The sequence below is a fragment of the Equus asinus genome, chromosome 2, assembly GCF_041296235.1.
Source record: "Equus asinus isolate D_3611 breed Donkey chromosome 2, EquAss-T2T_v2, whole genome shotgun sequence".
NCBI classification, from domain to species: domain Eukaryota; kingdom Metazoa; phylum Chordata; class Mammalia; order Perissodactyla; family Equidae; genus Equus; species Equus asinus.
The window spans coordinates 29,695,846-29,707,006 of record NC_091791.1 but is presented as its reverse complement, the minus strand read 5'-3'; the positions used below and the strand labels follow the sequence as shown (position 1 = coordinate 29,707,006).

Below are 11,161 nucleotides of genomic sequence, written 5' to 3'. Positions count from 1 at the left end.
AGAAAAGAGGAAATGACAAAAAGGATTCCAATTATGATTTTTTATTTCGGGGCAATTGAAGTTAACGAGATGCTAGAAAGTTCCCGGCACAACGTTCGGCCCTAACCTAACCTAACACTCTAGTGGCCAAGACCGACTCCTCCATACATATATTCCATCAGTTTTTAACCTATCAAAAAATTAAAGGAAAAGTGGCCATCACTTGGATTCAGTAAGTATCAGCATGTTGCCAAATTTACTCCTGCGCTCTTTGTGTCTCTTTCAAGGTGCACAAGCATCTATCTAATAAAGGGTTAATATCCAAAATATACAAGGAACTCAAACAACTCAATAGCAAAAAAGCAAATAATCCAGTTGAAAAATGGGCAAAGGACTTGAATACACATTTTTCCAAAGAAGTCATACAATTGGCCAATAAGTACATAAAAATGTGCTCAACATCACTAATCATCAGGGAAATGCAAATCAAAACCAAAATGAGTCATCACCTCACACCTATTAGAATGGCTATTAGCAAACAGACGAGGTAACAAGTGCTGGTGAGGATGTGGAGAAAAGGGAACTGTTAGTGGGAATGTAAATTGGGATAGCCACTATGAAAAACAGTAAGGAGATTCCTCAAAAAATTAAAAATAGAACAACCATATGATCCAGCAATCCTACTCAGGGTATACAGCCAAAGGAAATGAAATCACTATCTCAAAGAGGTTTCTGCACCCCCATGTTCATTCCAGCATTATTCACAGTAGCCAACACATGGAAATAACCTAAGTTTCCACAGACAGATAAATGGATAAATAAAAGGTGGTGTGTATATATACAATGGAATATCATTCAGCCATAAAAAATAAGGAAATCCTACCATTTGCAACAACATGGATGAACCTTAAGGGCAATATGCTAAGTAGAATAAATCAGACAGAGAAAAACAAATACTATGTGATCTCACTTGTATGTGGAATCTAAAAAAGCTGAACTTACAGAAACAGAGAGCAGATTGGTGGTTGCCAGGGGGTGAAGGGGTGGGGAAAATGGGGAGATGCTGGTTGAAAAGTGCAAACTTCCAGTCATAAGATGAATAAGTTCTGGGGATCTAATGTACAGCATGTGACTATACTTAACAACATTGTATTTTATACTTGAAAGTTGCTAGGATAATAAATCTTCAATGTCCTTACCGCACACCCTCACAAAAGGTAACTATGTGAGTTGATGGCTGTGTTAACTAACCTTACCATAGTAATCATTTCATAATATATATCAAATCATCACATTATATACCTTAAACTTTTACAATGTTATATTTCAATAAAGCCGGAAAAAAGATAAAGTAAGAACTACCCACCCCTCCCCAGACATACACACAGAAAAAACTATGGTATTTTCAGCTCTGCCTTGGGAGAACCCTACATCCTAAATATAATTGGGGAAGTTGTCGGCTATATATGTGTGTGTGTCAATTTCAAAATGCTAGTTTCTGTATCAAGATGTATATCTGGCCAAATGTTTCAAATCTTGTATGAAAAACAGTTATAGAAAGTTTAATAAAGTACCAAAGGGGATTACATTAGAGTAGTTCATCCTCAGAAACACAAAAGTGAATTGAAGTATTTCATTAAAATTTTAGTTTCTAAGGAAAAAAAAAAGAGTCTGGCTTTTTCAAAGACGCCATGAGAAGGCACTAAAGGATTCTAAGTAGGAGTAACATGGCCAGTTTACATTTCAGAAAGATTACTCTGGCAGCAGTGTGGAGGGTGGGATGGAGGAATAGTTAAGATGAGAGCGACCACAGCAATAGTCCAGAGCAGCAGAGGATAAACAATGGTGGTCCGAAAGAGATGGTGGGAAATGACAGAAACAGAGTAAAGAACTGTTTTGGAGATGAATTGGGGACCTCAGGCACTTTCCTAGCTGTTAACACCCAACTCTGGATAAGGTTGCCTGTCTTCCAAACTAGACTGATCAGTCAGTATCTTCCATCCACCGATGTCTTTAGTATGAAAGGAAGGAGATCATGTCCCCAGGAGCCCCCCTGACCCTGCAGACCCAAGTAGGAAGATATTTTATAAAATGCTTTGAGTGGCAGCCCTACCTCCCCACCTAACACATACACAGACGTACACATCCTGTCTTTGTTTTTAGCACATTTCCAAAAGGGAGCACATGTCACAATGTCATCCATCCCCAGACATCTGACTCACACAAAGAAGAGACAGGGAAGGCCCATCACATACACTAAGCTTTCGCAACACTCCTTTCTCTGTTTTTGCTCAGTCTAGAAGATTTGCCCTGAAATTATTAAGATTTTCTGTAATTTGCAATGTTATGGAAAAGTAAATAACTGACATTCACAAGGTGATAAACTGTAAAGAACAAGTTTGTTTTGTTTTCCTTTTTTAATTTTTAATCTTGTTAGCAATACATTAGTGTCATCAATAAAAAAACAACCATTTATACAGTAACTCAAAATCCAGCCATTTAAGGAAATAATGTAGTGATCAACTACTCCCAGAGAAAATAGGTCCTCTCATTTGCTTCTACTGGCAAGCCCAGGTTTATCCTGAACTTTGAGAGACTCTCCGTCCTAAATGGATGATGAAGTATTCAAGTAAAAGATAAGGAGTTGTAACTGTGAGTTTCTGGGGGATACTGCCTCAAAAGAAGTTCAGGAATAGCCACAGTCCTCCAGTTTACTCCAACGTTGGGATGTTTCTGGGACGACCAGCACAGTTCCCTTTTGAGGAGTTCTGAAAATTCATCAGCCTCAGGATTCAGGTCCTATAAAAACATTCTTCCACTTTAAAAAAAGACTTTGTCTCACAGCAATAAATTTTTCATCGCTTCTCCAGCTTCTTGTACTTGGCTTCTGCCAGGAGGAGAGGAAGAGGAAGTTATATTTTTTAAAACTGGCTCTTGCAAAGATACTTTTCAGTCAGCATTTCCAGGCAAATTTAAAAATGTCTATTATGTTAAAAAAAAAATCTATTCACTTCAATCTCATGAGGTGTTCAAATTGTGTCCAAATTGTACGCACACCATAAATGTTAACTATCGTATCAGCTAACAGATATTTGAATCTCTGTCTAAATATCATCAATGGATACAACTTAAGATAAGGAGTCAAACACACACACACAGAATTGAGAACCCAACACAAGTTCACTAAGTTCTAACCCTATCATCAGCACCTGCTCAGATGGCTCCACCAGGTAAGTAGATTACCGGCACTTGAGCCACCAGAAGCCCTATTAAGCACAGGAAATTGCCTCTCCAGGCACCGTCCCAGGCACCCTCTGGGAGGCACACTGGAACTCTCAGGAAGCATAAATGTATGTTTTACCTTTTATTTTCTTATCCCTACCCCTCACTCTAGGAAAGCAATTTTGAAAGATACAGAAATTTTAAAAACCATCAGATAAGCCTCTTAATGTTATAGATTCCCTTTTTCTTTAAAACTTTGAAGGCACCTGGTACAATGACTTCTACATAAGGTTCACGGTCACCATTTAGTGAATTTAAGCACGGATGATGAAACTGTTCATCACCACTCAAGTCAAATCTCAGTGTGCTGCAAACCACTCTCTTGAAGTAGTCAACAACCGTCAGTGATGAAAATAATCTGTAAATTACATCTAGGATATTATTTTTAATATTTTTATTATTATTATTCATGATTTTTATTCATGAATATAAAAGCCAGAGCCAGTTAGCAAGGCATCAACACTAAAAGTACCAGTTTCCTTCTTAAAGGAAAAGTAATCCTTCAAGAAAACCCTTGACTGACTATTCTGTTTTTCAAGACATGCATCTACCTTATTAAGGATGCTTCAGTCTGCTGAACCACAGTTATGAGCTTGAGTTTTGTAATCAATCAGACCTGGTTTGGAATACAGCTCTTCCACATACTAGTTTTGTGTCCTTAAGCAAATTACTTAACCCGTTCATCCAGTTTCCTCTTCTACAGAATGAGGATAAAAATTGTGTACCTACTTCATAGCTTATTGGGAGGATAAAAAAACATACTATCACAGTGCCTGAAATATCTTTAAGTACTCAGGAAATGTCATTTTTATTACTACCACTAATAAAAAATTACTCTCAAGAGGTTTTTGTGAAGATTAAAATAGATCACTGTAGGCACACCGTAAATGTTAACCATCATATTAGATAAGGTCATATTGGCGGGGGGGGGGGTGCTCTTATCAAATCAAAAAGAAATAAAAATGGTTACCCAGTTTTTTTGAATATGCATCCAACTTGTAGGCCGCCTGCTCAAGAGCTGCTACCTGCTCCTCAATTACATTGATCTGATCCAGATAAGGCTGCAGTCCAGCATCTTTAAAAACAAAGACAGACCGCAGGTTTATATGGCATCAACAAGGAGCACGGAACAGTGGAAAAGTAAGAACGCTAGTGTCTCTCCAGCTCTGCCTAAGACAGACTAGGTGGGATAACATGATTCTGATCACCAACAGGGCAGACGCTTTAAAGGACAGGAGCTAGCTGGTCAGGCTTGACTGTGACCTAAACAAAGTGAAGTCTCTCTCTTCTACTAATTTTCCTCTCTTTTAAATTCCTTGCTCCTCAAGCAATCTTTCCATTACTGATTCAGTTTCTTGGGTACTTCCAGACCGAGCAACAGGGCCCCTTGAGACAAGGAATACAAATATAAGTCAATGGAAAAATATATTCTACCAGTCTAAATTAGCATTTTCCATTTACAGATGTTCTGGTTTTCTTTTTATAGAGTAGTCCTTTATGGATTTCATGGTTAAATCAATTCACTAGAATCTGGCCACCATTCCTCGGCCTCCTGTCTTTCCAGGAATAAATGGATCAAATCAAGATTCAGAAGCAGAAATACCCATACCACCAAAGCATGCTAATCCTCAGAATGGAAGAAATTCACCTTAACTTTGTAATTCACTTTCAGAAAGTGAGTTTGCTGAGGACAGGAGCCATGTTCCCTTCCCTTCTCCACAGCCCCAAGCACAAAAGAACATTAAATACAAACATGTCTAATTACAAAAATTATTACTTACACTTCTGGTTTAAGTCCTTTAAGTTTCTACTAATGTTTATAGCAATATCTTTCATTTCAAGATACTTCAGGCTGGTTAGTTTATTCATATTTTCCAGGAGCTTATAGTCTTCGCTGGTAGCTTTAAAACAAACAGAAGATGTGATGCCTTTAAGATTTGTCTTAAATCGTTGGAATATAGAACTATAGGCAAATGGCAGTTCAAGGCAGGACCTAGGGAATGTAAAGGAGCAGGCCACTTTTGATCTATGACATTTATACTCAGCCTGTGTACTCTGAATGTGTAAGGAGAAACTCAGGCAATGATTAGCAAACTATTTAAACCAAATAAGATCCAGAAGCATCAGGATCTTAGTTAGAAAGGGAAATGATGAAGTCATGTCCCAAGAAAAGGGAGGCGAAACAGTCTTGGTACCTCTACAGCATGAAAACATGTAATTTGGGAGATGGCATCATAAATAGATATATGTCCTATATATATATATAGAATCAACTCGGCCCTCACCACTTCTTAGTATCTCATGTATTATTGCCTGATTCTATACTGCATTTTATGCACTGATTTTTCCAAACCATTTGCCTTCTTCTCATATCCTCAGTTCCTTTCCCTATCCCTACTCAAAGCAAATGGCCCCTACTCCAATTTTCCTGAAGCCCAAGCCCACTTACGTAGGCTGCATCAATCTTTCTGCCTCACTTGTAAACTTGTCTGTGCCTTCATATCTTCCCAAGAGGCAGAAGTGTTCCTATTCTTGCCAAGACAACTCCTCCTCCTGTGCTTTGGATCCCAAACCCTTCTACCTCTTCAGGGCCTCTCTTCAATCATCTCCTTTCTCTTGCATTTCCAAACCTTCTCCATCCTGGCACCTTCCTCTCTATCTAGAAACATATTCAGGTTTCCTCCAGCCCCAAAGCACTCCCTCTATTCTGCTACACCTCCACTGTTGCTCAGTAAAACGAAGGAGCTCCCCTGCTAACCCTTCTGGAAGAGCAGCTTACACTCACTCCTCCCTCTCCCTCCCCATTAACTCATGTAAACCCTGGCAGTCTGGCCTCTGCCCTCGCCATCCAGAGAAACCATATGCTCCAAAATGATCAGTGCTCTCTTAACCACCAAATCCACGGCATTTTCTCAGTTTCTATCCTCTCGAACCTCTCCATTGTATCTGACACTACTGATCTCCCTCTCTTCACAAAATGCTCATTTCCCTTAGCTGCTATAGCATTTTCTAATCTCTCTCTAACTGATCTTTTTAAGTTTCTATGCCAGATTCTTTCTCACCCAACGCCCTTAACCATCAGTTCTCAACTTTTCTTCAGCTGTGACACATGACCGATGTTCACCTAGGTGGCACATTCCCGTCCGCATTCCCAGGGTTATGCTAGCTTTCTCTCAAACTCAAAAAAACATCTGTGCAAGTAAGATTGACAAGCATAGGGAAATTACAATCTGCTTGAAATCAATTTTATAATAAATAAATCATTTGTAAGCCTAGGTACTTTACAGTTATTAAAGAAAAATTAATTTGTCCTATACAGGCATTCCCTGAGATTTTAGTTTAGCCCAATTACCTACCTCTAAGCTCTCTCTTGGCAATCTCATCCTGCACAGCCTCAACTCACGCCACCATGCAGGGACTCCCAAATCTGTTTCTCCTACTCCGATCCCTCTCTGAGTTCTGGACTCACATGTCCAAGTCACATGTTCTGGTAATCTCTAAAATCAGCCAAGCCAAAACTGAAACTATTATTTTCACACTAAACCTGGTTCCTCTTTCCAACTTCCCTATTTTAGCTGATGGCACCACCCAGGGTTAAAACCTCAGACACATCTTAGGCTGCTCCCATCACTCAACATCCACTTCAACAAGTCCTGTAAATTCCACATCTATAATGTTCTTGCACCCACACTCTCCTTTCCACTCCTTTCATCATTTCTCTGTCACAGACTTTGACTACTTTTCATCTGAAATATTGCTCATTTGTCGCTGGTCTCTCTCCTCCATATCCAAACTCTCATTGCTATCAAACTGATCTCTCTAAAACAAAAGTCACACACTCAAACACCTAGGAGCCAGCAAGACAACGTACATGAGTGAGGCAAGCCAGAAGTATACTTACTATTAGACACATAAGAAAATTATTCACTTCCACAAAGAAATATGCTCTTTCCCATTTCTTGGCACATGCAGTCCTCTTAATCTATTATTTACTTTACCAATTTTCAGATATTGGTACAGAAAACCATTTCTGTACCACTACTAAAAACACAACAGTATAAGAACAGTGATAAATGGCAACTGACACCAGGTCTAAGTAAAAGGGAGAAAACAGGGAGTGCTGGGGACAAACTGTGTAGCACTAGTCCATTTAAAAGAGATAGCTGCTCAGCTCTAGTCAATTATAGCCTCGCAAGAATGGGGGACCAGTATTGTCAAATCTTTGGAATTTTTAAAGAGAAGACAAAAATCTGGATTTTGTTACTTGGTTTCTCTTGCTCAGAAATAAATAAGTAAATAAACAAATAAATTAGAGACTGACAACCCCTCCTGCTCTGCGTCAAGCCTTTTCTTATAGATTCTGGTTCCCAAATTTAGCTCACAGCAATTTCCTGGGGAAGTGAAACAATGCAATAAATGCTTCTAAGAGGCCACACTGGACCAGACTTCACTTTTTGGACCCTTCTCCACACATGGGTCAAGTGCTCACCTGGAAACAAACACTAGACCATAAAATTTATCATGTCCCAAAGGATGGGTCACCAAATCCTCAGACCAACCTAATACGTCCCTAAATCTGCAGGTCACTCCCCATTCCCCAATTTCATTTCTCTTTGCCTCAAACACATCTTCTTTAGCCAAACTGCTTCCTTATACCACCTCACTCACTAGTCCTTTCCCCCTTTTTGGCCAATCATTCGCTTCACAACCCTGCTCAAAATACACCTCTCCCAGGGAATTACTTCTTGATGAATTCTTTGTTGTTTTCTCCGCATTAGTCTCCACTACGGAGGCCTGCAGAGTTGTATTAAGTACTCTTAGGCGTTTCTGAAAGCGGTTCGCGAATTTCTCCAGAGAAGGAATGGACTTGTTTCCTTCCCATTCATGACCTCCCCAAACTTCTAAGAGGCCTGTTTCAGGGTATGTGGGGTTGGGGAGGGAGCCGCAGACGGATCTCCCGGAGCTCCAGCGAGTGGTTCACAGCACTACCCGAATCCTCACCCGTCAGTTCCCCAGTCAAGTAAGTTGCCATTTTGGAGAACATGTCCCGGCAGAGCTCAGTGATGTCAGCCTCAGCCGGCTCCTTTGCTTCCTCAGCTGTCTCCACCGCGGCATCGTCTGGGTCAAGGGAAAACGAGTAAATGTCCTGCCCTACACCCGGTCCTAATACAGCCACAGGAGCCTCTCCCCACTTCCCTCCACCTGTCCTCATTCCATCAAGTCGGCTCCATTCTCCATGTACCATAATTTCAAGTCCCTTACTTCGTCCTTGCCCCACCTGACACGCCAACTCTGCTCCCTTGCACTGACCCAGGCTCGCACCGGATCCCGCGGCCAAACCATCTCAGTCGTCCTGATAGGACACACACTCGCGCACACACACGTGTGCCTCTCTGATCCGCCCGCTCCTGCCAGGTGAGCCCGGCATCCCGGGGCCCCAGGCTTCCCACTGGACCCTTCATCCCCACCCACTCAGCGTACCTCGAACCGGCTCCTCCCGTTGGGTCGCGAGGACACCCTCGGCTGCGGCCGCCATGCCGGGTACCGCGCGGCTTCCGGTTCTGGGATGCCTGCGCATGCGCACCGGGCGTGCCTCGCCCTCCCCGCCCTGGGCTCCCAAGCCCGGGATCCTCCTCCGCCTCTAGGCTACGTTGGGTCTTAGATACTGAGTAATAAAGTGTGAGCACGAAGCCGAAATCGAAGCTAAGATAGCGACGTCTGAAACTGAGAATACGCTCACTCCTGCAGCCATTCACTGGAGGGGTCACTAGCCTAGGAAGACCCACGACTTGTCTGGGTTGAGCCTGGGGTTGTCTGCTGACCAAAGTCACCGGAAACAGCTTACATCCTCCTCAGAGAATCCGCACCCCGGCAGGTAAGTCAAAGTGGCTAAAAGACTGCTGACGGAATCCGTGCTTTTGAAAGTAGTCTCAGCTAGGCTTTGGGAAACCTTGAGACATTGATCTCTGAGCCGAAATACTCTCCTTTCCAATGTCGTGGGTTAAGACCAACATATTGGCCCTTTTTGCTTAAACTGTAGGCTGGCATCTACTTCTCTTGATTGATACAGCCTTTGTTTTTAGGGCTAGGATACATTCTGGTCATCTTTAATGCACTCAGCTGTTTCACAAGTCCCCTAGGTGTATAGAGTGTACTTCATGGAATGGGAGAACAGGGTGGGTGAAGGGAATGGAGGAGAAAAAGCGACTGGGGAGCAATGGAAGGTGCAAAATGAGGAATGGATAAAAGGTCACAGGGGAAAGGAGAGTGGTATATATAGCAGGAGTCCGGATGTAGGCCTGTCCACCCAAAATCTCGGGGTAGGAGTTTTTTGACTTATCTCCAGTTATCCTCCACCTGCACTCTCTCACCTCCCACACCCTACACCACACACACACACACACAACAGCTCCCTGCCACCACAGAGTAAGGACTATCTTACTCTCTTCACCCTGAAGGCCAGATCTCCCTAGGTGACTGTCTCCACACTCTCCAATGGTACAATCACAGCACCCACCATTTCAAACCATTCCCACCAGCCAGAAATTGTCATTTCAGTCTCCTGGGGCAGCCCAGCTCCTTCACATTGTCACTGCCCCCACTGTACACCTCCTAGCAGGGAGGAGCTTTTCCCAGCCCAAGTACAAGGGTGGCTCACTGTTCCAGCCTCTCTTTTTCCCCCTACAATCCCAGAAGCAAGTGCAAAGTCCTGGTTTTCCCAAGGATTTTTATTGATAGTCACCAAGGAAACCCACATTTTCATTTGGAAGGATAGATTCAGAGACCACCAAAACTTTCTGAATCCTGTGGTCATTTCTTTGCTGGATTCTCCTCAGGCTCCATCTTCGTCTCCTAGTTTACAGCCCCCTGAATTCCCAATGTTCAGTGGGATGTCGGAAGCAGGCTCCTCCACTGAGCCTTCGTGAACTTTCCCCCGGGGGCAGGGGGGTGGAGGGGGGGTGTTGCTCCAACTTCTCTGCAACGTTGTAATCACCCCACATGAGAAAGTGTCCTCTAAGGCTTCCCCTTCTCTTTCACAGCAGAACTCTGTGGGGAAGACAAGAACCCACCAGTGCTAATAGAAGATCTCTACATGCACAAAGGATGTTTCACTGGCAAGTAGGAACACGTCTAGATATTGCCACTCCCTCAGCTTCTACTTTTTTCAGAAATCATGGCTATCCAGGTGCTTAGAGAAAGTCATTTCCTCCTTTCCATCCTTTATTCTGTTTGTTATTGACCTTTTTAATTATTATTATTTTTAAATATCACAGCAGAGCTAGGAGCACAGGGAGTGAGAGGCCCAGTGGGAAATGTTATTTCACAGAGCTACATGGCTACACACAGAAACACTGAGTCACAACCCTAAGCATGATGCCCAGCTACACACAGAAACATTGGCTCAAAACGCCAGACACAGGGTGGGACTCAACAGCAGCAGTGGTGGGAACTGCTACCCTAGAAGTGGAGGGCATGTGCCAAGGGAGTTTCTGGAGCGGCAGTGAGAGAGGAGTCAGCTGTCTGATGCTTTAGGACCCCTCCCTACCACTCTCCTGCCCACCCTGGACTCTCCAGTGGGCTGGAATCACAGCTGGAGCTGGCTGCAGGTGCTCCCAAATACTTTGTTCCCCCTGTTGGAAGAAAAAGGGACAGATCATTTGAAGGAAGAGTTTGTGTCCCACTTTCCTTTTATCTGGAAAATCTGGATCTGACTTGCCAACCTCAGACCTCCCAGAGCTCCTAGAGGCCAAGGCAACCCCAGGCCTTCCCACCACCCCCCCATCTCCCCTGATACACTGACTACTGTGAAGAACGTGTTGCCTCAGGAGCCTGAAAACATAGGTCTTTCAGGAATGTTTCTCTCTACCCAAGGAGGGGAAAAGATGGTAGAGTTCAGCTG

General features: G+C 42.9%; 2 protein-coding genes across 2 annotated transcripts in view; both read right to left on the bottom strand.

Annotated features, from left to right (window-relative positions):
- Positions 1 to 2,377: 2,377 nt before the first annotated feature.
- Positions 2,378 to 9,077, bottom strand: BLOC1S2 (biogenesis of lysosomal organelles complex 1 subunit 2). Its single transcript, XM_014865667.3, has 5 exons — positions 8,743 to 9,077; positions 8,263 to 8,379; positions 5,043 to 5,162; positions 4,232 to 4,336; positions 2,378 to 2,866 (listed from the first exon to the last, which is right to left on the bottom strand). The coding sequence occupies exons 1-5, from the start codon at positions 8,837 to 8,839 to the stop codon at positions 2,835 to 2,837; spliced, it is 471 nt and encodes a 156-aa protein (XP_014721153.1). The 5' UTR covers positions 8,840 to 9,077; the 3' UTR covers positions 2,378 to 2,834.
- Positions 9,078 to 10,654: 1,577 nt separating this feature from the next.
- Positions 10,655 to 11,161, bottom strand: part of PKD2L1 (polycystin 2 like 1, transient receptor potential cation channel) — a 52,972-nt gene continuing 52,465 nt past the window's right edge. The window contains exon 17 of the mRNA XM_044752615.2: positions 10,655 to 10,892. Coding sequence (XP_044608550.2) covers positions 10,791 to 10,892 — 102 coding nt within the window. The 3' untranslated portion in view covers positions 10,655 to 10,790. The remainder of the gene's footprint in view (positions 10,893 to 11,161) is intronic.

Excerpts from the sequence above, each read along its gene's own strand:
- BLOC1S2 (XM_014865667.3), bottom strand. The coding sequence starts at position 8,839 with ATGCGCAGGCATCCCAGAACCGGAAGCCGCGCGGTACCCGGCATGGCG. Across the intron at positions 5,163-8,262 it reads CTTGACTGGGGAACTGACGG|CTACCAGCGAAGACTATAAG; the intron begins GTGAGGATTCGG and ends TTTGTTTTAAAG. Across the intron at positions 4,337-5,042 it reads AAAGGACTTAAACCAGAAGT|ATGCTGGACTGCAGCCTTAT; the intron begins GTAAGTAATAAT and ends TTGTTTTTAAAG.